Source organism: Cnephaeus nilssonii, assembly GCF_951640355.1.
Source record: "Cnephaeus nilssonii genome assembly, chromosome: 13".
NCBI classification, from domain to species: domain Eukaryota; kingdom Metazoa; phylum Chordata; class Mammalia; order Chiroptera; family Vespertilionidae; genus Cnephaeus; species Cnephaeus nilssonii.
Genome location: NC_137084.1, coordinates 39,559,152 through 39,585,495, shown reverse-complemented (window position 1 = coordinate 39,585,495; position 26,344 = coordinate 39,559,152). Strand labels below are relative to the sequence as shown.

The window sequence follows — 26,344 nt, the reverse complement described above, 5'->3', positions numbered from 1 at the left end:
GTCATGCTGTACCTTAGTTAATCTTTATGACAGAAGTACAAGTAAGAGGTATTATCCCCCCTCTTAACATGAGGAAGCAAGAATCCAGAATGTACTAGAAGCACATATATATATGTATGTGTGTATATATATATGTGTGTGTGTGTGTATTTCTCTCTACCTCGACCAGCACGGCTAGAGAGCTGACAGTAATCCTGAGTAGGGGGACGGGGGATTGAGAAAATGAAAGAGACGGTTAGACAGTAGGGAAAGCTGGGACCGGGTGGAACAGCTGGCTCTCTGATGGAGAGACAGTGACCCAGAGCTGGTGCAGTGCATTTATTTTATGCAGTATGATTCCAGGAAATTTTACTAGAGTTTAAGACAGAGGAATTATGTGAAATGGTTAAAAGTCAAGCTGTAATTCTTCATTCTTGTGGCTTCTGTGTAGCTGTCACTCCTGGCTGAGCCTGGATAATTACGTTCATTCCTTGCACCTGGCTCAACTTAAATAATGAAACCCACCCCTGGCACCTTTGCTAAGGGTCAGGCTGACAACATACCTACTTCTGGCACAGTATGTTTCCAGGATGTGGCTCTGCCAACACCACTGGACTCAGCTGACAATAGTCAAATGCTCATGTGCCTTTCCAGGCACTCTCTACGTATATACATAGTCACCTGTTGAGAAAAGTGGCTTCTATTAGCTTTTAGCTAGCTGCTGTCCCTTGAACAATCTTAAATAGAAAGGTTTATTAGAAAGTAAAAGTTGCTGACCAGGAACTTCCTTACCAAGTGGCTTCATGTCTACCCAATAAAATTCTTTTCTTGGAAAGTATAAATGCAGGTAAATCAGCTTGTGAACTTCCCAATTTCCATACACAAGGAAATGGGGACCCAGGATATTGTACTGCTGGTGGAAGGATTTTTCCACATCAACATTTGTGGGTGTCCTTACAACAAACTTCCATGTAATTAAACTGCCAGATGATTGTGAATGATCTGTGTTTCCAAGTCATGTAATTAATAATTATTGGAGAAGGGCTAGGAACATAGAAGGCCTTTGAACTTCCAGAGCTATTTGCTTATTCATCTGCATCATATCTCTCCCCAGGCATGGAGAAACAAGTGTCCCTCAGTCTCATCCATCAACTATTCTCTTTCTTAAATTTCCAATGTCTAATGTCCTGGTTCTTTTCTCTTAATATTTATAAGAACCTTATTCCTACCATCCATCTTCCATTATTGCTGGAATCTCCCTCAGGTCTTGCCATTGGCATAATGAGCACATGTGATGTTTCAAGCACAAGAGAATAAAGGTTGACAAAATTTTATCCGATTACTACAGACACTGGAGAGGTTAGTGTTCCTGTCATTCTGGCTTCAGATCATAACTGCCCATTCCTTTGCAAAGTCTGATTCCTTTGAGGCTGTTCAAGTGTACCACCCTCTCGTTATTTGTCCTTAGTAACTACCACTCTCCTACATTCCTCTAAGGAGCTAACCCTTAGTCTTCCTATCTGCTCATTGATACTTTTATGTTTATGTGAACACTCCAATATTTTGGACTCTTAGTTCTCTGACACAATCTAGCGATTTCCACTTTCGTGGGCATCCACTCCCATAGTTATGTCCTGGCCATTGTCTTCACCCCCAACTGCTCTTATCTTCAAAACACTATTACTTGCATCTTATTCACTGACCATATTCCTTTCACTAGATTGAACTATTCCTCTATTATCATTCTTTGATTCACTGGAGCAGTCAGGCCATTGCTTCTGCCTTCTCTTGATTCCTATCGAGCTTAAATTCTAGTGATTTTCTTGGAATAGACTGTATTTCCTTACATTTCATCTCTTTTGGATGCATAGATAAAATGAAACATTTGTCTGTCTGCATTTGGTCACCCAATGAAATCACTATAAAGCAGATTTATATTACTATAGATCCAGAGTTACCAACTTCAAGTGGAGTCTGAGCCCCTATAACCCCACTGGATTTTTCCAGCTATCTTTCCTGCGAAGAGCTGTCAGTTGAGAACTCTCACATCTGGTCACCCACCTACATCTGCATCTTTCTCCTCTGAACTGTCTAAACAGGCCCAGCGTTCTTCTAAAGGCCAGTGCCAACTCCTGTGCCCTGAATCTTAGTCCTTCCTTCTTTGGGAATGGCTGACTTTTCCCCACTTTACTGAATTCTCATCAGTGTGTAAACATGCTAAACACTCCCCTGATAGAAAACCAAACCACTCTGTACCTCATTTCCTCTCCAGCTACCAACCTGTTTTTCTACTTTATAGTGAAAGCAGTTGAATACTTTGGCTCTCTCCATCCCATTCCTCCACCCAGTCTGGTGTTTGTTTTTTGTTAATCCTCATCTGAGGATATTTTTTCCATTGATTTTTAGAGAGAGTGGAAGGAAGGGAGGCGAAGAAAGAGAGAAACATGGATTGGTTGCCTCCTGCACATGCCCCAACTGAGGCTCGGGATCAAACCTACAACCCAGGTATGTGCCCTTGACTGGAAATTGAACCCATGACCCTTCGGTGCTCTGTCAACTGAGTCACATTGGCCAAGGCCACCAGTCTGTTTTGACTTCTACAACCTTTATTCCATTGACATAGTTCATACTGAGATCACACTGGCTCACCACGTGACCTTCACATTCCTAAACTCAGTGGCTATTTCCCAGTCCTCAGCTTACTTCCCTTCTCAGTAGCATCTGGTAGTACTGACTAGTTTTTCATCAACAGTCTTCCCCTAGCATCTGCGATTCCACTCACATACTTTAACTACTACCTCTTTGGCCGCAGCTTCTTAGCCTCCTTTGCAGGCTCACTCCCCATCAGCCTTTAAATTTAAAAGTTTCTCTGGGTCCTGTTCTTTCTCAGCCTATTTTTTCTAGGATTATTTCATCCCCACTCTGAGCTTGGTTACTGATGACTCCCATATCCCTCCTCCGAGCCACTTGATTGACCTTTCCACTTAGGTATCTCAAAAACATCCTTGCCCTAGGGGCTTAATCACAAGGAACAACAACAGCCTGTAATTATTGGAATTGAGAGTCCGGTTTGGCTCGGTGGATAGAGTGTCGGCCTGCAGACTGAAAGATCCTGGGTTCAGTTCTGGTCAAGGGCACATGCTCAGGTTGTGGGCTCCATCTCCAGTAGGGGGCATGCGGGAGGCAGCCGATCAATGATTCTCTCTCATCACTGATGTTTCTATATCTCTCTCTCTCCCTCTCCCTTCCTCTCTGAAATCAATAAAAATATATATTTAAAAAAATCCTCAGCTCTACATATTTCCTCATAAACTCTTCTCCTGTGCCTGGAAGAAAGAGTCCTTCAGTTGCAGAAGCTAGAAACCTAACTCATCCCTTCATTCAATTGCCAAATCCTATTTCTAAATATCCCTGAATTCTGTCTGTTTCTCTCCATCTTCACAGTCTCCCACCAGGATTATTGCAATTGCTGCTTCCCCCTATATCCACTTTTGCACCCCTCCAATAGACCAGAAAACACAAACTGATGCTTAAAACTTGGCCATAGCTTCCCATTCTTAGGATAAAAACTGACATTCTGCACATGACTTACAAGGCCCTGCATGATCTAACTCCTACCCACCTCAGCTGTATCTTATCAGTGACTCGAACACTGGACTGTCAATATTGTGTGTTGAATTGGACTAAAACCACACCTCGCTCTCTCCTCTCTGCTCTGACCACACTAGCCTTTTGATTCCTCTAACCTCCATACACTTACATCTCAAGGCCTTTGTACCTGCTGTTTTCTGGCTTGCAATGCTTTCCCTCCACCTACTGAATTACTCATTCTTGAGTACGTAATTCAAATACTCTTTCCTCAAAGAACTCTTTCCAGACTGCAGCTCCCATAATTCCTCATGTTTTTTGGCATGCACTTCTATCAGTTGCTCATGAGGTCAGAGTCCATGTTTGTATTGTTCACCATTGCTTTCTTATCACAGTTCCCGGCACATAATATGTGCTTGATAAATATTGGTTGGATGAACATCTTTCAGTCTCCTCCCAGCTCAATCTACTATTCATATAACAAAAGGAAGACTTTTTATTAGAAGAAGAGACAGAAGTGAATCTGAATTTAATCTCTGCTCTATTTTTTCTGTAGTGCTATGGCGTATATAGTTTACTCATTCTGTTTATTATTTATTACTTGTGTCCTCCGCTAGAATGTGAGCTTCATAATTCAGTTTTTGTCAATGTTAGCATTTTGTATACTGAGATAACCACCTAAAATAGTGTCCAACACAATTGATGCTCAGTAAATATTTGTTGGTTGAATGAAGGAAGAGAGAATAGTTACAGAGCAAAGGTTTAGAGCTTGGCTTTAGGGAGGGAGAGAGGGTGAGATGGATGAAAGTAGATCTAAGTAGTTTTTGATATAATTTTGGGAGATTGAGAGTTCCTTGTAAATAGCATGTGTGATGGTTAGTTTTACATGTCAACTTGACTAAGTTATAGTACCCAGTTATTTCATCAAACACGATTCTAGGTATTGCCGTGAAGGTATTTTATAGATGTGATTAAAAATATACAATTGGCCCTAACCGGTTTGGCTCAGTGGATAGAGCATCAGCCTGCGGACTGAAAGGTCCCAGGTTCGATTCCAGTCAAGGGCATGTACCTTGGTTTCGGGCACATCCCCAGTAGGAGGTGTGTAGGAGGCAGCTGATTGATTTTTCTCTCTCATCGATGTTTCTAACTCTCTATTCCTCTCTGTAAAAAATAAAAAAAAAAAAACATATATATATATATATATATATATATATACACAATTGATTGACTTTAAGTAAAAAAAAATTACCCTTAATAATGTGGGTGGGCTTCACCCAATCAGTTGAAGGCCTTAAAAGTAAAAACAGATTTCCCTGAGAAGAAATTCTGCCTCAAGACTGAGGCATTAACTCCTACTTGAGTTTCTAGCATGCTGACCTACCCTACAGAATTTGGACTTGCCAGCCCCAAACAATCTTTTGAGCCAATTCCTTAAAATAAATCTCTGTATACCTGTATCCTATTGGTTCTGTTTTTCTGGAAACCCTGATTGATATAGCATATGTTCTTTTTTTTTTTTTTCTTTTCTTAAATAGGAGCTGAAGTTATCAGAGAGTAAAATAGAAGAAAATGGAATATGAGAGAGTACAGGAGGTTAGAAAGTTTGAGATAGTCTTTGCACAGAATGAAAGAATGAACTGACAAAAGAAACAAGTAGAATTTTAGGTGGTGTTGAGGTTTCAGTAGAGGTTACTGAACAGAATTCCCTTCTGTCCTTGTCTATCTGGAAAACCAGTGTGTGTGTGTGTGTGTGTGTGTGTGTGTGTGTGTGTGTGTGTTTGTTTTTATTAATCCTCATTGGAGGATTTTTTTTCCCATTGATTTTTAGAGAGAGTGGAAGGAAGGGGAAAAGACAGAGAGAAACAGTAATGGGTTGCCTCCCACACCTGCCTCTGCAACCAAGGTACATGCCCTTGACTGGAATCAAACCTGCAACCTCAGTCCACGGGCTGACATTCTAATCACTGAGCAAAACTGGCTAGCGCGGTGGGGGCAATGGTAAGATATGTACACATATAATACCTTAATTAAAAAAAAAAACTGGCTAGCGCTGGAAAACCATTGTTTTAAGGCCTTCAGCTTTAAGGCCTACTGCAACTCTGTGACTCTTCTTTGTCCTGTCTAGAAGGGTTGCCCATACCCTCATTTATGCCGACACTGAACCCTATTATGGCTTGTTCATCATTATGTCAACAGCACTTTGTAGAGTGCCATGAACAACAACAAAAACACATAGCTAACACATATCATTACGTCAAGTGGTTATTATCCACCAGGCTCTGTTCTGAGCATTGTATACACATTAACTCATTTAGTCTCACAACAAACCTACAGGTAGATACTGTGATTATCATCTTCATTTTACAAAAAAATGAAACAGGTAAAACATCCCACAACTAGTAAGTGGTGGAGTCAGGTGTTCAATCCAGGCATCTGACTCGAATCTATCCTTTCTCATTTATGAAGATTGCTATACATTTATGCATTTGTTCCACAAATACTTTCTGATCACCTACTCATGGTGCCTAGTACGGGGGCTGGGGAGAGAGCAGAGAGCAATCATAATCTGCCACCAGGGAGGTTGTTCTTCTAGTCAGGGAAACAGACAGCAAGCAATTAAATATTTATAAGGGATGGTAATAAGTGCTATGGAAAAAACTAATGCAGGGTAAGAAGGATAAGGAAGGTGGGGAGAGTTGTTTTGTATTATATAAGGTGGTCAGAGAGGAACTCAATAATATGTTCTCTGAGCAGAGATTTGAAAGGAGGGAATAAGCCTCATGTACATCTGGACGAAGAATGCTCACTGTGGTTTACGCCTCTAGTTGTCCCCAGTATCCATTGTCCCCTTCTTTCTTTACTAGTAGAACCCCTGACTTTTCGAAGCACATGGCCTGTGAAAATAAAGATTTATAATTAACAAAATAAACTGAGGTGGAAGCAGGCTAGAAGAGGTAAGTGGGGGAGGGAGGACATATGTAATACTTTCAACAATAAAGATTTTTTAAAAAGAAAATATTTAGATTTTTGCAGCTTTCCTTGAACTTAGGTGTGTCTGTGTGATTGAATGATGTATGCATTGCCAGGCTGTGCTCTTAAAAGTAAAGGCATGCTTTCTCCTTTCTCTGTTCCCCCATCGCACTAGTTGGGGTGGGCCTAGCAGATATGGTGGTAAACGCTCTTGGACCTTGCAGACCAGGACCATTTCTCTGGAGAAGCAGAACAACTAACTGAAAGGCTGACATATTAGTCCTGGAGTGGTTATACTTGGACAGTTATGTGAGAGAGAAAAAATGAACTATCATATCAAAGTAATTGTATATTTTGGTCTTTTTGTTATTATAGTATATGTGTGGTAGGAAGAATTTTAAGATGGTCCACTAGGCCCTGGTTATGCTCAGTAAATAGAGCATCAGCCTATGGACCGAAGGGTCCCGGGTTCGATTCCAGTCAAGGGCACATGCTGGGGTTGTGGGCTCAAACCCTAGTAGGAGTCGTGCAGGAGGCTGCCAATCAATGATTCTCTCTCATCATTGATGTTTCTATCTCTCCCTCTCCCTTCCTCTCTGAAATCAATTTTAAAAAAAAAAAAAAGACGGTCCACAAGATTTCCCACTCCCTGTGTACATACCCTACCCTGCATAATCCCTAGAACTTTGAATCTGATAGAGTTTACTTCTGTAATTAGTTTATATTATATGGCACACTTGACTGTAGGGAAGGGAGATTATCTGGTGGGCCTGACCTAATCACATGAACTTTTAAGAGCAGGAAGTATTCTTTGGCTGGTTGCAGAAGAGGACATCAAAAATATTTGAAGCATGAGAAGTGCTTGAAGAACTGTTGCTGGCTTAAAGATGGAGGGGTCATATAGCAAGCCTCTAGGACGTGAGAGTGTCCCCTGGCTAATGGCCAGGAAGGAACCTGGGACCTCAGTCCTACAACCACAAGGAATTGAATCCCGTCAACAACAGGAATGATCTTAGACCAAGGTTGTAGCCCTTAAAGTAGTGAGAATGAGTTGGATTATGGATATTTTTGAGGCTATAGCCAACAAAATTTGCTGAAGGATGAGACATGGGATGTGGGGGTTGGAGCGGGAGAGAGGGAGAGAAGTCAAAGGTGACTCCAAGGTTTTAATCTGAGCAACTGGAAAAATTGCCTTGCCATTTACTGAGATGGGGAAGACAAGACAGTGAAAGAAACAGCAGATTTCTTTGAGGCAGGGGGAGAAAGAGTAGGGGGCAGGTGGGAGTCTGGTTTTGGACATTTTAAGTTTTTTAATTTGAGATATTCATCAGACATCCAAGCGGAGACATTAAATAGCACTATTTTTGTTTTAATCATTCAGCCCCAGCCCCACCCCCTATTTTGAGCTTATTGTGATCAAGACTTTTGTCTTGCTAGGAGTTGGGGGTAGGTGGGTGGGGTAGGTGGGTATGGCGGAGGTGGGGAGGGAGGTGGATTGGGAGAGTCTCAAAGATAGGTGGTTGGTGCCTGACTGGTTTAGCCGCTCAGTGAAAGAACAGGCGCCAGGATTACACCAGCCACGCCGACCCTCCGAGCGGTGCAGGCAGCCAGCACGTTCGGCCTGGCCCTGCCCCCTCATCTCTGCGTATCCGACCCGGGACCCCATCCTCCTGGGCGCTCCAGGCGGCAGCGCTGAGCCTCACGCGAGGGATCTAGTAACCGTTCTAACCCCCGTGAGGAGACGGACCGCTTCCCTTCGACCGGGGGAACCGCTCCCGGGCTGTCCCCTGGGAGGCCCCCTCCTCACACGCTCCCCAGGATCCCTCCTTCCTTCTCGCCCCCCTCCTCCTCCCGCCAGTCCGCCGCCCCTCCCGACAAGCAGTTCTCCGTGGCCACTCCTGCCCGGTCCTCAGCGGCCGCTGCAGCGCAGATAGGACCGGGCTTTGCTGGCTCCCGTGGCGACCCGCTCCCCCTCCTCAGAAGGTCGCAGGCTCCACCCCAGGGACGGCTCCTCAGTTACCGAGGTTCTTTGGGCGGGTTTTCCGTGTGTGTGTGTGTGTGTGTGTGTGTGTGTGTGTGTGTCCGTTGGCCTCTGCAGAGGTCACAGGCTTGTCTGTCTGCCAGTCTCTCTGCGTGCGGGTGGCTGTGAGCAGTGGTCTGTGCCCAGGAGCCAAGTCCAAGTTCGTCCATTTGCCCAACAGGTGCTCCGTGATGAAACCTCATAGGCAGATCTGTCTCCCTTCCCTTACCTTGCCTCCTATACCCTTCCGGCCAGGTGAGGGGGCAGTGGCCTGGCTGGTGGGAAGGAACCTGTGCAGGGAGGGCCCCCACCTCTGTCCTGGGGGCTGGGTTCTTACTAGAGTCTCTGCGGAGGCTGTAGGTAGGGTTGAGGGTCCCAGGAAAGGCCCTCTGCTGGCCTGGCTCTGCCCTGCAGCTCCCATTTCCCTGTCCTAAGTCCCTCCTCTCTTCCTTCCCCCAACCCCTTGACCCTGACCATCCCTTGACCAGAGCCTAAGCCCCCCTTCTCTTGCTCCTTTCCTGGGCTGGGCCAAGCAGGTGAGGCCCAGCAGCCAGGAACCTGGAACTGGCAGTCGGAGCCTGAGCAGTGGGCAAGGTCAATTCGCCAGCAGTTGGATGCCCAGCTCCTTGTGGTCTCGGAGACGAGGGTGGACTCATCTCCCAAAGAGGCATCATATGACGCCCAGGAGTCTCAGCACCAGCAGAGGCGACAGAGGCAGTTCCTGCAGGCCGTGACTCGGGCCCTGCCAGGCCTGCGGCGCCTGGTCACTGAGCTCCGCACTCTGTTCTCAGCTGTGCTCCAGGACGGCAGCCTTGTGGCCTGGCACTACCTGCACGAAGTGCTGCGCCTGCTGCCTCCATACCGCACCCTGCTAGTGGGCAACCTGGATTTGCTGCCCTTCCTGGAGCAGCTGTACCGCTGGGCACCCTGGGTCCAAACCCAACTCCAGCTGGACCTGCTCAGTGCCATAGACCAGGCCTTTCCCCGAGACACCTCTTTGTTAGAGAGCGCCTCCCATGTTGACTGCGGTCTTCAGAAGCAGAGGTCCCGTCATGGGCCCCCACTCCCAGCATGCCCTTTTGTGCGGGCCAGGAGGAGTGGGCAGCAAGGAGAGGAAATGTTAGCCACGTGGCTGCGACCCCTGACTCTGCCTGAGCTGCAGCACAGCCTGGGCATTGTGGGTGCCGAGGTGGCTCTGAATGAGGCACAGTGGCGAGATGGCCTTGGCCTCCTGCCCTTGGCACTGGCAACGGACATCCCGGTACACTATGAAAGCGATGGCACTGACCACGCAGAGGAGGAGCCTGTTGGAAGAAGAAAGACCAAGTAAGTGAGGGACCCAGTCTGGGGTTCTGAGCAGAGCAGAGAAAGAAGCCAGTTTATGGGTGCCTCCTGCGGGGGGGTGGGGGGGGGTTGGTTGTCAAAAGGCAGCTCTCTATTGATTTTAGTGATTAGCCTAACCCCAAGCCAACCCGGTGTGAGGCTGCTCCTCTCCTCCTTTAAAAATAAAATTATATATATATATATATATATATATATATATATATATATATATACACATACATATATATATTGATTTCAGAGAGGAAGGGAGAGGGATAGAGAGATAGAAACATCAATGATGAGAGCGAATCATTGATCGGCTGCCTCCTGCACGCCCCCTACTGGGGATCAAGCCCGCAACCCAGGCATGTGCCCTTGGCTGGAATCAAACCTGGGACCCTTCAGTCCACAGGCTGATGCTCTTTCCACTGAGCCAAACCAGCTAGGACTCCTCTCTTCCTTTTTGTCTGCAAAATTAACACAGTGGTCTTAGTGTTAATTCCCACAGGAAAATGCAGAAACTTATGAAAATCAAGTCAGCTATGAGGAAGCCAAAGCTTCAGAGGACAGCTTGAATTTCCAGACTTCTTTCTCCGATGGTGCTGGAAGCCTCCTTAGTTTTTTTCTCACTCATTCATAATCCCTGAGCCTCGCCTCTGGGCCGCCCTAGTGCTGGGTGCTAGATGCTGGGTACAGGTCTTCCCCTCGGGATGTTTCTGGGTGAGTACTTGTCTGGAGGCCTTTCCACACACGTCAGCATGAGCTAAGCCATCTCCAGGGCAGCTTCAAGTTGCCAGCACTGCCAGAGGGGACTTTTCTGATCCTTCCAGGGTCTTCTTCCTGCCTTGCCAGTGTGGGTGTCCTGGCCCCTCTAGTGATGACCCTCTTCCCCCTTCCCCCAATCTGGCTCTTATTGTTTTCTTCAGGATTTCAGAATGCCAACAGAGACCTCCTTTTCTGAGAGCTCTCTAACTCTAGTCTTGGAATCCCTCCCCAATTCTCTGGATTGATTTTCTTGCATATATATCCATATATATAAAAGCCTAAGAGACCGTTAGGACTGGACGATCAGAAGACTGGCTGGTGCACTGACTACCAGGGTCAGACGCTCAATGTAGGAGCTGCCCCCTGGTGGTCAGTGTGCTCTCACAGCCAACCTCCCATGGTCCCTCCCCATGGCAGGTCAGATCAGGACACGGGGGGGGGGGGGGGGGGGGGGGGGGGGGGGGGGGGGGGGGCAGCCCTATTGGCCCTGATCGCCGGCCAGGCCGGGGGACCCCACCCATGCACAAATTCATGCACTGAACCTCCTGGTTCATAGGTTAATGCTCAATCCCTGAGGCATGCCGGCTGGTCATGGGTTGATTTTCTAAGTGCTTTGCAGCTTATGTGTGACACATTCATGATCTGGTTAGTTTTACCTTTAATCTAGCTCGACTTTGTCAGTTTTTGCTCTAAGGTAATAACTGGGTCAAGTTTTCCCTGAAGCCTTAGAGCCCTAATGGTGGACAGAGAGGCAGGCTCCCGGAGGCCCCGATGGCAGGTGGCCAGCGCCTACAATTTATGCCTTCAATAACCCCAGCTGGCTGCCTTTTACACTGGGCCCCTGTGTAAGTTTCCTTTCCTGGGGGAACTTAACTGAAGTGAAAATGGGCTGAGATGTAAGGAAGGGATCAAGTTTTCTCTGCCCTCTCTTGGACTTGGCTGCAAACCTCTGAGGCCTAGCTAATGTGGCTTAATTTGCATGAAGTTTTCCAGGACTGGTCTCTAAGGCATTCATTCATTCAATACGTATTATGGATGTTTAATATATATTAGGAGCTGCTAGATGCTGAGGATACAAAAGTGAACAAGATGGACTCCATCTCCTCCCTTGAGTCTTATAGCTTAGTTAGGGGGATAAATGTTATATAAGTTGATACAAGGAACGTATAATTACAAATTGTGCTAAGCGCTATAAAATCTGGCTGCTCCTCTAGTGTGTGTGTGTGTGTGTGTGTGTGTGTGTGTGTGTGTGTACAGTCAGGGGAAAGCACATCAGAGAAGGAGGAGGTTGGTGAGAGCCCTTTCAGTGGGATTGCGTGAGGAGGAAGCCAGACTGTAGTGCATTCAGGAGTGAATGGGAGATGAAGTAGAAATCGCATTTTACTATTCTTTCATGATGTCTGGCTTGAAAGGGAGGGAGATATAGTAGGACAGAAGATTGAAAGAAGAGTAGTGTCTGGGCAGAACTCTTTTTTTAAAAAATATATTTTATTGATTTTTTACAGAGAGGAAGGGAGAGGGATAAAGAGCTAGAAACATCGATGAGAGAGAAACATCGACCAGCTGCCCCTGCACACCCCCTACCGGGGATGTACCCGCAACCAATGTACATGCCCTTGACCGGAATCGAACCTGGGACCTTTCAGTCCGCAAGCCGACGCTCTATTCACTGAGCCAAACCAGTTTCGGCTGGGCAGAACTCTTTAAAAAAGGTGGGGGAGGGGGGGGATGGAGAGATGCTCATAGCCCTTAAGACAGTGCTTGAGAAGTGGGTGTTCGATAAATATATGTAGAGCGAATGAATAAATATAGGCTAATGATAAGGAGAACAGATTGAAAATTCCTCATGAAGAGGGGATAGGGGATCCAGAGCACAAATGGAGGGATTGGCCTTGTAAGAGAAGAAAGGACACCCCTCCCTCTCAACTTGGGGGACAAGTTTAGCATGGGAGCATGTACAGATAAACATGCGGGAAGGCAGCTGAATGTGGGGTAGTTGGTCCATGGCTGAAAGCCTCAGTTTTCTCTGGGCAGAGAAGGGAGGGGCTGGGCAGCGTTGGGCATAGGGTGGGGGTTGGTGGAGGCCTGGCCAGCAGCTGAGGACACAGAAAGAGACAGCTGGCTGAGGGCCGGCCCTAAGACATCAGAGCAGAGCGAGCCCACAGTGGAGGTTGGACACCAGAAACATAGAAAGGAGCCCATATTCCTGGTTCTGTGATCTTCTGAACCTACTTAGATCACAGAGGACTTTAATTGTTAAGGAAGTGAACCTTCAATAGCAGTTACACCATTGCAAGGATGTCCTGATCCAACCTCAAGGTCATAAACCCTATTGTTGATATGAACTTTAGAATAGGATGGTACTGTGTTTGGGTCAATTAGCGACACTGGTATACTTTGACTGGTTAAGTCTAAGTTTAATTATTCAGAGGTGTGTGTGTGTGTGTGTGTGTGTGTGCACACACACACACACACGCGCGCGCGCGCGCGCGCGCACTTGAGGTCACTCCAACCACAACTATTAGTCCAGGTAAAGTTTTCCATGTCCATTCTGTTGACTGGTTTGGTAGAAGTGTAAGAAGATTGAGGGGGGTTGAAGGATGCACCATTGGGTCCTGGCTGGAATGGAAAGGATGTGAAGCTAGAAATTGGGAAGAGCAAGAAAGAGTCACAGGCATGGAGATCAGGTAGGGTTGGGAAGCAGGTATAATGGGAGCAAAGATAGGAGGTCTAGAAGGTTAGAAAGGCTGCCAGAGAGGAGAAATCCAGGGCTTGCAAGGCGATGAGCTGGGGAAATAAAAGTACTCCCCTTACTTTTACTCAGTACTACAAAATACCTACTTCACAGGAAATGCAATCAATCCGGAGTGACTAGTCATTTATCAGAGAGGAAGGAGTTGTCCGTGCACACGTCTGTGTGAACGTAGTTGCCATGGACTGGGTGTGCTCGCATAGGTGGCAGAAAGGCTCGGACAGTGCCACACCAGGTCCTCTCAGCACCGGACTGACCCAGCTCCTCCTCTCACGGCCAGCAGTGGCACCCTGACCCCTTTGCTCTGCCTCGTCACTCCTGCCTTTTTCTCATCCAGGTCTCGGCTTGACTCAGAAGTTTCTGGAAAGACCAAAAAGAGCAGCACTGGCGGCTTCCATCCGACTTCCCTCCTGGGTAGCCAGGCGATGGCCATTCTGAAAACAGAGAGATACCTGAAGAAGATCCACTTCCTCTACCTCAATGTGGCTCCTAGCCGGTACTTTAGGTAAGAGCCTAACCCTAGACCTCAGCTCCTTCCACTCCCTGGTTTCCTCCCATGTTCTCTCTCCATCCTCTCTGTTCTCCTGCACTTTCTCCCCCCACCCGCACCCCCTTTTCTCCTGTCTCCCAGTATCCCACCCCCTTCCCTTCACCTCAGCCTCACGGCCTTTTGTCTAAGTCATCCTCTTCCACCTTTGGCTCTGTCTGCTTTATTCTATCCTAGGATGATAGAAGCGTTCGGTCATTACCTCAGAAAGGAATTTAATGGTGACCTCTCCAAACTCCCGTGCATGAATCGGGTGTTTGTTTAAATGTTTATAGTGTCAGGGAAGTTTTGTGTTTCCCAAAGCATCCTGCTCCTTAGACTGAACCAAAATCTGCTCTCCTTTAACAATTACCTCTCAGTCCTAGTTTGATCTCTGAGGCTATAAAAACAAGGCTCCTCGTCCCACATGACTCCAGAGGCATTCATTCACTTTCTTCCATTAGATCCAAATCTTACATATTTTCAAAAGCCCTGTTCAAGCCCCATCTCTTCTCAGAAGTAATAATAATAATTACCATTAATTGAGCTTTCCTGTATACCAGGCATTGTGTTAATAAGCCCATGAGATGTGTTATTTAATCCTCACCATATTATTTCCATATATGAGATGAGTAGACTGACATATAGGGAGGTTAAGTGACTTGTCTGAAGCCACAGTGGTGGAAACAGGACTTACACCTAGGACTGTCTTAATTTATTTATTTTTAATATATTTTTATTGATTTCAGAAAGAGAGAGATAAAAACATCAATGATGAGAGAAAATCACTGATTGGCTGCCTTCTGCACGCCCCACCCTGGAGATCGAGCCCGCAACCTAGGCATGTGCTCTGACTGGGAATTGAACTGTGACCCCTTGGTTCGTAGGCCGACCACTGAGCCACATGGGCTGGGCTGGACCAGCTCATGCTTTTAAAGCAGTATCTGAGCGTCTTATTTCAACATACACGGGTCTCTTTCTCCTGGACTTACATAGCACTATTGATCTGTATCATCCATTCATTTACTGATCAATTCATTAACAAACGTTCACTGAGAGCATTGGGCCAGTTATTAAGCAACTGTGTCTTGGTTCTCGTTTTACTCTTCTCTCTCTGCTTTGTGATATTTGGGCTGAGACTGTGAGCTTCATTTCTCGTTTTTCAGCTGGCCTCCTGTTAGGCTTGGTTAAAGGGGGTGCTAGGAGGAGGCTGGACCGCAGGAGAAGAGGAGAAGGGCCTTTCTCCTTCCTTTGCTTGCTCTTCCTGTCAGCCTTGCACCAGGCTGCTTCACCCTGGCAGCAGCCAGCACTTCCTGCATCAGCCTCTTCGTGATCCTGGGAGGCACCAATGCCAGCCAGGTGGTACCTTCCCATCAGAATTCCAAGTCGAAATTCTGCCAGGCCCCTCCTCCAAAATACTCAGGTACTGGTAGCAGCCAGGAAATTCAACTTCCAACTCTACAACCCCTCCTCCAAGCTCACAGCTTCTAAGACCCCAAACATCTTTCCTTTGCTCCTCTAGTTCTGGCGCTGGCATCCGTTTCCTGCAGTCATGATCTCTGTGTTACCTTAGTGTTCCTTCTTTGCTTTCTCAGTTCTCTGATACTAAAAATCACATTCTCACCCTGGCTGATGCGGCTCAATGGTTGGAGCATCTGCCCACACATCAAAGGGTCTTGGGTTCAATTCCCAATCAAGGGCACATACCTGGGTTGCAGGTTCGATTCCCAACCCCAATCAGGGCACATGAGGGAGGCAGCCGATCAATGTGTTTCATTTACATCAGTGTTTCTCTCTCTCTCTCTCCTCCCCCTTCTATTCTCTTTACAAAATCAATGGGAAAAATGCCCTCATATGAGGATTAAAAAACAAAACAAACACACACACACACACACACACACACACACACACACACACACACATTCTCTCGATTGGATTCACTTTGTTGTACTGTCTACTGTGGTTTTGGTTTTCCTGATGGGACCCTGACAGATACAGTACTTGGTATCATGAGTAGTCCCAGGAAATGAGCTCCTTGCCGATGGGAAATACTAGTAGGAAACTAGTAATCCATGGCATGTAGTGCCATCACAAATAATTAAAATGATCACTTTTGGTGGAATGTGATGAGCTACCTACTGCCACCTAGTGGCGGCTACACATGACTGTCTGGCAGTAACGTTAGTAATGGTAATGATGTGGGATGAGATGCCAATTGGCCATGGTGGAAAGCTAACTAGTTTACTGCAACAAGATACAGCTGTTATATAGCTACATGTAAATTGTTTTGAAGGTGGAATGTAGGTGCATTTCTCCGCAGTAAGAGGATTTAGTGGGATTGTAAGATAGCTCTGGAGGTGCCTTGTTCACGAGGTGGCAGTTTTCCTCCTTTAGGCCTGTGTCTAGTCTTCTTGTCGCCCCTTGCGTTTCCCCATTCTCAATTACTCCAAGTGGCATTCCGTGATTATCTCTGATGTTATTTCTCAGTGTCTAGAGATATATGAATTTTATCATTTCCAAGCTGCACTTTTTTTTTTAACATTTCAACACCTCTGAATTGCAAAGCATCTCACAGATCGATGGAGTATTATATTGGGAGCATTTTTTTTCCATTAAAAAACGCTGCATCTTACAATGAATGGCAATCTTATATCTGATGGGATGTAAGGTATCCAGGTCTGGAGATATGAACTTGGAATAGTCTAGGTGCCTCTCTTTTTCTTCCCATCTATCCTTGGCTTCTATTTCCTCTTAATAATAGTTGATCCATCTGTCTATTTGGAAGATCATTCTGCTATTTTACCTCTCTTCCCTCTTCCACAGCCTTCTTTCCTGCCTCCTTTTAAAAAAAACTTCCCTCCCTTCTTTTGTCCCTTCCTGAAGCCTGCACAAGTTCCCAGGCTCCCACTGATCAGAGCCCCTTTTTAAAGGCCCTACAGCCTGGTGGTGGTGCCACCAAACAAGGTGAATCCTGAGCACTACATCTTCTCGCCCTTTGGGATCCTGCATGTACATCCTGAGGAGGCCACCGAGACAATGACGCTGGGTACCTGGCACCGCCACTTCGTCCTCTGGCAACAGCTCCAGCTCATTCCATTCTTCAAGTATTGCCTCTTACGCAAGGCCTGGGCCCGGTAGGCGATGGTGGGTGTGGGACTGGGGGGAAGTGCTGCAGAGAGCAAGCTGCATGTCGCCACTCCCTCTGATCCGTAGCTGGAGGAAGACCGTGAAGTTTCGGAGGCTGCACCGGTGCCGGACGTTCCTGGGGAGGCATCTGCTCTTTGCCGTGCCCCACTTTGGAGTGGCGCTGCTCCACATCAGCAGGTGAGGTCTTCAAACACAGCTTCAGTGGACTTTTAAAAATCATTTTTAGAAAACGGAATAACACGTTCCTTGTAGAAAATTTGGAAAACACAAAGAAGCACGAAGGAAAATCAGTTTTAATCCCTCCACCCATAAGTAACCACTATGAACATTTTGTTGCATATTCTCCTTTTTTTTCTATCACACATACAATTGTGATCAGACTTTACATATTGTTAAGTAACCCATTTTTGTGGGGGTTTTTTTGTGTTGTTTGTTTTTTTTTTTTTTTTTACCTCTGAATAACATATTCTGAACATATCACTGTGTACTTATGCATTCCTACATCAGGTTACCCCAGATCACACAATTATTAAGTATCACATCTGGGGATCTAGCTCAGGTGTTTGACTCCACAGTATTACTTGGGTTCTTTCTTTGGGAAAGCTTAGTTGTCTCTATTTTCAGTATGCTCTGGCGTTCTCTGCTCTCCTCAGCCACTCCAATTCTCTTCTGTGACAGGAGTTGCAATCTCAAATGCTTATGGGCCCCAAACAGTAGCTATGGAAGAAATGCAGTGGGTTAGATGCAAGACATGACAAAGTGCGGGGACTGGAATCTGGAGGTGGCATTGGAAGGGGACAGTCATGCTCGGTTCTCATGGACTGTTGCCATTGGGAACAGAGGTCCAGCATGTCAGCCACCTGATTTTTCAGGATTTCCTGGAAATCCACATTTTGTTGTAAAATTTCTTAATTTTATCTGGTTAGCTCAAATTTTTATTAAAACACCATTTCAGTCGGAATGTGGCCCGTGGGCTGCCAGTTTGTAAGTATACGCTGGGCATCCTCCAGCCTAGCCTAATCATCACGGTGCTAATTAACAGCAGAAGGGCTTGGAGGCTGGACTGATCAGAATTTAAATCCTGGACACTAGCAAGGGGCTTGACTCTTTGAGCCTCAGTTTCCTGACCTGAATAGAGATAAAGATTTCTGCTACACAGTTGTAGTGAGAATTAAATGAGATTGCGAATATAAAATACCATGTTCAGTGCCTCATAATAGGTACCGAATAAATGACACCCATTAGGATCATCCTCTGTTCATTGGAGGTCTTTCATCTCTCTCTCTCTCTCCCTCTCTCTCTCTCTCTCTCTCTCTTCCTCATCTCTTTTAAGGGTGTTTAGAGATGTGGTATTTTCAGGGGGGGGTGGGGGGGGAAATGGGTAACAGAAGTGGGATTCCTCCGGGATAGTCAGCCTATAGGGGAGTGGCGGGTCCATCACCTTTGATCTTCAAACTCCCCTATCCATTTAGACTTTTAGGGCCCTCAGCTTCCCCTAGTCCAAGGAGGAAGCCTTGCAGTCTCTCCTTCTAAGTCGGACCTTGGGCTCTATTTGACCCTTTCTCCTGGCAGAAAGGTCACTCAGGGTAAACATTTGCACATGCCCCAGGCCTCTCCCGAAGAATTCCCCAGCCAGCAACTTCCTGGGCTTGGATTCTTCCAAAGAACTCTCAAGAGGGAGCTGTGGCTGTCGTCACGGGGGATATTATAATCTTTCTAAATCTTTGCTCATTCTGAGGTGAGCTGAGCTAGTAAGAACTCAAATATGTTTAAGGAGAAAGGGCTGAGAAGCGGCTCTGACCAGCGTGGCCCTTGATTCCAGGCTTCTGCAGGAGCTGCACTCTGTGTCCTGGCTCCCCCAGGAGCCGGACCAGTGCTACGAGCTGCTGGACCTGCAGCGGGCTCTTACCCAGGAGAACCAGAGGGCCCTGCAGCTGCTTTCTCGCTGCCTGCACCTCTGCAAGTCCATCCTTGACATGGTAAGAGGCTCCGGTGTATTGTGACCCCTTTCTCCAAGCTGAGCTGCCAGAGATCCAGCCCCCTCTTGGCTTGAGCTTCTCCTGGGATCCCCTGGGTGGCCTGGGCTCTGCAGTTGGCTCAGCCATTGTTCTGCCCAGCAACAGCAGCCTCTGCCACGGGCTGGCTGGATCAGTAACAGGTGGGCAGAGACTTGGACTCAGCCTTGCCCTAAGGGTTGGTCCTGGCCTTGAGCAGGGAGGAGAAGGAACATAACAACATCTATTTTTCAGTTGTTTGTGCCAGGGGCACTAGGGAATTTGAAAGTTGGCATCCTGATCTTTCATACTGCTAGGCTTATCTTTAAAACCAATCTTGCAACTTTGGCAGGTGCTGTGGCTAGTAGAAGCACCCAAAGACAGCATCCTTCCTAACTTTGCCTACTTTGCATCTGCGGTGCTTGCCCCCTGCCGAGGGGCCTGGGAGGCCCTGCTGTGTACTTGCCTCTTCCCCATGACCTATCATCATGGTTTTTTGTCTGTCAGGTGGGGCTGGATGACTTACAGAGTTCTCCGGCTAATCACCATCTGTAGATAGTCCAGTTCTGAGAGAGAGGGCCCACCCAGATTTTGTGAAAATGAGAAATGATGTGAAGGAGGCCTTGGTACATTCATACAGGGAAATGGTCTTTAGCCCCCTGACAACAATAGCTGGACCTGGCATTGCACTGAACTGAATGGGGCAAAAGGTGGGGGTGAGGGGCTCCATGGCCTTTCTCTACCTCCAGTTCCTAATTCCACCTTTGTTTTAATGTTATGAAACTAGTTATACCTTTCTTATAGTCAGTAGTTTATATATAGATATATAGATATAGATATAGATATAGATATAGATTTATTTATTTATTTTTCACCCAAGGATATTTTCTCCATTGATTTTTAGAGAGAGTGTAAGGGAGGGAGAGACAGAGAGAGAGATAAACATTGATGTGAGAGAGACACATCAATCGGTTGCCTCCCACACACACCCTGGCAGGGATTGAGCCCGTAACCAAGGTATGTGCCCTTGACCAGAATTGAACCCAGAACCCTTCAGTCCTCGGGCCCTAGTGCTTATTATAGGTTATGCTGTATAGTAGGTTGCTCAGTGAGTATTTGTTGAATGAATGAGTGAATGAATGAATGTCAAGTGTGAATTTGTCTCCATATCTTTCTCCCAGGCAATATAAGAACCTTAGCACTCTCCTAATTTCCTTCCTCTCCTCTTTCTCTTCACCCTCTACCCTTTCTATTGTGCTCATATTAATATCTCTTGGAATTTAAATGGATTTCTTATGAACATTCTTGTTTTACAGCCTACCCATTTAGAATTAACAATATGTTTCACAAATTTCTGTGCTCATTAAATCTACTCATAGACCATTTCATCCTCTTGTATTCATGTCTCTGTCAGAAATATACTGGTGTCATTGGGTTTGGTTGTTTCTTTAAGAGAAAATCTGTAACTAGTAAATGTGTGGAGTGTTTATATATCTAAAAATGTCTTTACATTCTCAAACATCAGCGATACTGTGGCTAGATTCAGAATTCCGGTTTAAAAAATGTCCTCAGAACTTTGAAGATACTGCCCCTAGTGGTGAGGTTTTAAATTGTGTTCTGATTATGTTCTGTTGTAATAATTACTATTTGTCTGGTTTTATCTGAACTGGCACTCAGCGAGCTCTTTAATGCAAGGTGACAGATTTCTTTTACAAATATTTACTGTGGAACTGCCAGTGCCCAGCCTTGGGTTAAGCAATAGAGAAGTAAAATGTGTGCGGAGGCCGCCTCCTCAAAGATTTTACAGTGCCGCTGCCGAGTCACACAAGTAACTAGATAATGAAGACGCTCTGGACTCGGGGCCCTGAAGTGGGAAGCACTTGGTACTGAGAGTACTTTTTTCTTCATGTTCAATTTTGTTAGTTTGTTTATTGGAAGTATTACACGTCTCCTTTTTCCCCCGATTAACCTCCCCCCCCCCCCCGCCCCCCGCCCCCGCGTCACTCCCACCCCCAAAGGCAAGCCCCTACCACCCCAGTGTCTGTGTCCATTGGTCATGCTAATATGCATGCATACAAGTCCTTTGGTTGATCTCTAACACCCCCCCCGCCCACCTTCTCCCCAAGGTTTGACGTCTGCTCAGTGCCACCTTGTCTCTGGATCCATTTTTGTTCATCAGTTTATGTTGATCATTATATCCCACATATAAGTGAGATCATGTGATATTTATCTTTCTCCGACTGGCTTATTTCGCTTAGCACAATGCTTTGAGAGCATTTTTAAAATATATATATATTTTTATTGATTTCAGGGAGAGGGAGGGAGAGAAACTTTAATGATGAGAGAGAATCATTGATCAGCTGCCTCCTGTACACTCCCTACTGGGGATCAAGTCCAGTAGCTCTGACCAGGAATGGAACCCTAACCTCCTGGTTCATGGATCGATATTCAACCACTGAGCCACACTGGCCAAGCGGTATTGAGAGTATTGTTGGAGCACAGACAAGGCTGTCTTGCCAAGTCTGAGGGCACGTGTGTGTGATATGCCTGGCTGAAGCCGCAACTGCCTATGTCTGGGTCTCAGAAGACTTGGATTTGAGCTCAGGATTAGCAGAAAACAGTTCATAGTCACCAGTTCATTTTAATTACAAGCTCTATGGAGCATCAAAAAGGACAAGAGAGCAACAAGGACAAAATGTCCATTTGGCCAAGAATATCTTTCTGGTATCTCCCCTCTGCTCCTCAACAGGACAGGCCCCGAGAGGTGGTACCTGTCAGCAGCCTTTGTAGAATGAGGACCCTCCCAGATGGGAGAAGAACCCACAGAGAAGCTCCCAGACTTTTATCTCACATACCTCCACCTCCCAAAGAAAGTCTGAGTCAGTACACATAGACAGCTTCTGCTCTCACATAAGGCAGTGTTCTGCTGATCAACAGGCCACACCACCCAGCCCAGTGATTTGAGTCCACATCCTGGAATTATTGTGGCCTTACTTACCCAACCTTTCTCTTTTTTTGTCTAATCTGTGCCATGTGGACCTACCTGTTTACACATGCACAAATTTTCCTACTTGAGTTCCCCCCTCAGGGCTTTTAGTAGACAGGCCTGACCTATCAAAATAGTACATTGTGGCCTCTCAATATATATTCTCAATTTCACTTCTTCCCTGGTCACTTAAAGATGTCGGGGGCTATCTCCACTAAAAAGCAGCCTACTGTGTGTAAATCTAGGTTCTAGGGTTCTGGCTCCAAGACCTGAGCATTTTGCACAGACCAGTGGGTCTCCAGTTTGCTCTCTAGCTCTCATCCTTGTCTTTAAAATTTTTTTTAAAATTGATTTCAGAGAGGAAGGGAAAGAGGGAGAGACAGACAGAAACATCGATGATCAGACAGAATCATTGATTGGCTGCCTCCTACACGCCCCCCCATGTGGGATCGAGACTGCAACTTGGGCATGTGTCCTGACCCAGGAATCGAACCCTGACCTCCTGTTTCAGCCACTGAGCCACCCTGGCTGGGCCATCCTTCTTTCTCCAGTGAGTTTTCCACTCTCTGTGCTGGCAGGTTCATGAGGATACATATCAAATGCAACAGGGCCTGCAGGAGCGAGTGAGGAACTGTGAGAGGGTCAGAACAGACCAAGGCTCCATATACCTGCGGAAGGTGCAGGGCCAGCAGCTGGAGCAGAAGCTGAAGCGAGTAGAGACCTGGCTGCTGCAGCTGGGACAGCTGGCCCGCCTGGTGCACTACATGATCTGCCAGAACCTCGTGTCTATCATAGAGGAGAAGATAACCTCTTTTGTGGCCAACATCCTGAAAGTGAGGTGGTGGTGGCATGTGTGGAGGGGGCCGGCAGTCGAGGGCCAGCTGGCGCGGAGCGGATACTGACATCTAGCCCCATGACCTCTCCTGACCCTTCTTTATAGGCCCCGAGGCAGAATCCCTTTCTCTTGGCCCAGCTGGTCTTTGACAGTAGTGGCCAGCTGTCTCCTGAGCCCTGTATTGAAGACATAATCCAGATTATAACTGGGGGCCTACAGTTTGTCAAGGCTTCTGCTCTGAAGGTGTGCTGGTTGGGCAGGGGGTCGGCTGTAGGAATTCCCAAATTTTATCCTCTGTAATCGGAAGCTTTCAGCCTGGTCCTAACCCTCATTGCTTTCCATTTCTGCCCCTTCACCATATGGTGACATGCAGGTAATGAAGTCTACAGACCTGAAGAGCTCTGGGGATTCCCTGAATTCTGAAGGTATTTAAGGAGACTTGGGCTGAGGGTAGGAGGAGGGGGAGAAGCGGGGAGGGCACATGCAGCGTGCTAATGGCATTGCCTGAGAGTCAGGCCTTGGGTGTGGGTGGAGCATTTCTAACCTGAGCACTTCCTTCCCCGTAAGAGGGGTCAAACAATGAAAACAAGAAGTCACAAGGGAGGTGCTTCCAGGCTAGGTCCAGTGGCTCAAAAACGCCAGCAAGTACCAGCTCTTTATATCCGTCCCCAACTCCTTCCTGGGTTTAGCTATAGGTAAGGGCAGATCTGCTTAGAGGCGTGTGTGTGGTAGGAGAGGCTGCAATCACAAACATCTTTTCATCCTCTGGCTTACTGCCACATAACTGCAAGATGAGCTGCAGTTCTAAGCATCCCATCCTCAAGCAAAATCAGGGGAAAGGGGGAGGCAAGGGAGAGAGACACGAGCGGAAGTAGGGAGGCGAGGTAGAAGAGTATTGCCAACAAGACAATGAGATTTGATGGCGACTTGGGCTGGGCAGAGGGGCAGGCAGTGGTAGAGATGGTGAGAATGGGTTGGATTCTGGATATATTTTTAATGTAGAGCCAACGGGATTTTGTGATAGCTGGCTGTGTGTTGAGAGAGAGAAGAGTCAAAGACTAAAATTTCTGACTGGAGCAACTGGAAGAATGGAGCTTCCATTTGCTGAGGTTGGAAGACTGCAGGAAGAGCAGTTTTGGGAGGGAGAAATCAGAGCTCATTTTTGGTCCTATTGAGGTACATATTAGCCATCCAAGTAGAGAGGTAGAGTAGGCAGTTGTTTAAAGGGGATTGGCATTCAGGGAGAGATCTGAGCTAAAGATAAATTTGGAAGCAAATAGATGGTATTTAAAACCATGACACTGGATGAGCTCACTTGGAAAATGAGTACAGATAAGAGATCTGAGCACTGTGTGTGTGTGTTGGGGGTGGGGGGGGGGCGGCACGGGCAGGCACTATAATGTTAGGTGTTGCTAGTAAGAATCTAATTTATAAACATTTTGATGCTTTTTTCCCCTTTTTAATAACATTTTTTGTTGTTGTCAATCCTTACCTGAGGATATTTTTTCCCACTGATTTTTAGAGTGGAAGACAGGGGGAGAAACACAAATATCTATGTGAAAGAGACACATCGATTGGTTGCCTCCACACAGGGCCGGAGATTGAGCCTGCAACTGAGGCGTGCCCTTGACCAGAATCAAACCCTAGACCAGCGGTTCTCAACCTGTGGGTCACAACCCCTTTGGGGGTCGAATGACCCTTTCACAGGGGTCGCCTAAGACATCCTGCATATCAGATATTTACATTACGATTCATAACAGTAGCAAAATTACAGTTATGAAGTAGCAATGAAAATAATTTTATGGTTGGGGGTCACCACAACATGAGGAATTGTATTAAAGGGTCGCGGCCTTAGGAAGGTTGAGAACCACTGCCGTAGACCCTTCAGTCGGTGGGCCGATGTTCTAACCACAGAGCAAACCGCTAGGGCTAAATTTTTAATGCAAATACAGACTTTGTCAATTAACCAGTTCCTAAGAAGTTACAAGGGAGGCCAGGTTTAAGGATCCTTGAGGATGAGTATTGGCACGCTCAACATCCTTTCCCGCCTCCTCCTACAAACTGCGCTTCCCAGACCCCCTTGCAGCTAGAGTGTTTCTCAGCTCTTCTGGGTATTCGCAACCCACTTAGTGTTCTATAATGTCCTTCCTGCTTACACTAGCTAGAGTCAACTCTCTTCTCTCCACCTGAACCCTAACTAATGAATTCCTCCATGGGTCTGGTGCACTGTGTTTGTAATATAGATGTACGTGTAAACTCACTCATGAGCAGGGTGTGTGTGTGTGTGTGTGTGTGTGTGTGTGTGTGTACACATTTTAGAGAGGGAGGTTGTGTGGGGGCCCTGGAGGGCACTCACGGACAATTATGGCATGTGTCCCACTAGAAGAAGAAGAAGAAGAAGAAGAAGAGGGCTTGAACACGGAAATCCTGCTGCCCAGGTCCCAGGGTGACGCTGTGCAGATCTTCTGTGGCCCGAATGTAGGATTGGTGTGGCCCTGGAAGTCTCACACAATCACTGAAGCGCTGGAGGTCCATGGGTACCGGCTGCGGAGCCAGTACCTGCCCCCCAATTACAAGCAGCTGCAAGAGGACCTAACTAACAACCCTCGAATCCAGCAGGCACTGGCTGTACAGCGGGCCCTGCTGGAGGTGAGAACAGAGGCGGAAGGAGGGGGAGGCTGCCTGCCCAGCCCCAGCACAGTCACCCGCCTCTGCCCTAAGCACCTTGTCCGCCCCTAGGACATGCTGTGGGAGGTGCAGGAATTCTGCGGGGACTATCACTGGATGACAGGCATTCATAAGTTTCTGCAAGCCTGGGGGCCTCAGAAGCTGGAGTCCATGAGAGGCTGTCCTGTCAACAACTATGAGACGCTGGTGAGCCACCTGGACGTTTGGCAGGCCCGTGTCTCCCGTATACCGATGGAGTTGGTCACAAAAGGCAAGTTGCTGCTGCTGAGCTGCCGTGACATACAGGCCGGCCTGGGTGAGTGCCGCTTCCCCTCCCTCCTTTTCCTTCCGCCTCCCTTACCCCATCCACGTGGCGTTCCCGGTGTCTGGAATGTCCGCCGGGGACCTTCGCTGCGGGCCCCTCATTGGAGCTGCAGAGCTTCCCGGAGCCCCAGGTCCCAGCCCCGTCCCTGTGCAACTGCAGGCGTGACCCCCGAAGAGGACAGCCTCTCCATCTGTTTTGGCTCTGCCCCTTCCCCATTCTCCTTCGGAACCATGTTCCGGTCACCTGACGCTTTCTGTTCTTATGGCGTGGAGTTCGACCAAATGCAACTGAGGAAAATCTTAGTGTCCACTTCCTGCAGGGACGAGATACCATCGGACCCTGTGCTTTCCCTGGGAAGGTGGGAGGCCGTGGAGCTGGGCCTGAAAGAGTTTGCCTGAAAGTACTTGCCTGCCCAGCCCGCCCTGCCTTTGCTCTTCAACCGATGAAGCACTTGCCTAAAGTGC

At 47.0% G+C, this 26,344-nt stretch overlaps 1 protein-coding gene across 1 annotated transcript in view; it reads left to right on the top strand.

Moving 5' to 3' along the window:
* Positions 1-868: 868 nt before the first annotated feature.
* Positions 869-26,344, top strand: part of DNHD1 (dynein heavy chain domain 1) — a gene marked incomplete at its 5' end in the record, with an annotated part of 65,552 nt that continues 40,076 nt past the window's right edge. Inside the window, 11 exons of the mRNA XM_079789143.1 lie at positions 869-923; positions 9,097-9,886; positions 13,738-13,905; positions 16,857-17,060; positions 17,140-17,250; positions 18,896-19,052; positions 22,632-22,886; positions 22,994-23,131; positions 23,262-23,313; positions 25,272-25,537; positions 25,628-25,871. Of these exons, the coding sequence (XP_079645269.1) occupies positions 869-923; positions 9,097-9,886; positions 13,738-13,905; positions 16,857-17,060; positions 17,140-17,250; positions 18,896-19,052; positions 22,632-22,886; positions 22,994-23,131; positions 23,262-23,313; positions 25,272-25,537; positions 25,628-25,871 (2,440 nt within the window). The remainder of the gene's footprint in view (positions 924-9,096; positions 9,887-13,737; positions 13,906-16,856; positions 17,061-17,139; positions 17,251-18,895; positions 19,053-22,631; positions 22,887-22,993; positions 23,132-23,261; positions 23,314-25,271; positions 25,538-25,627; positions 25,872-26,344) is intronic.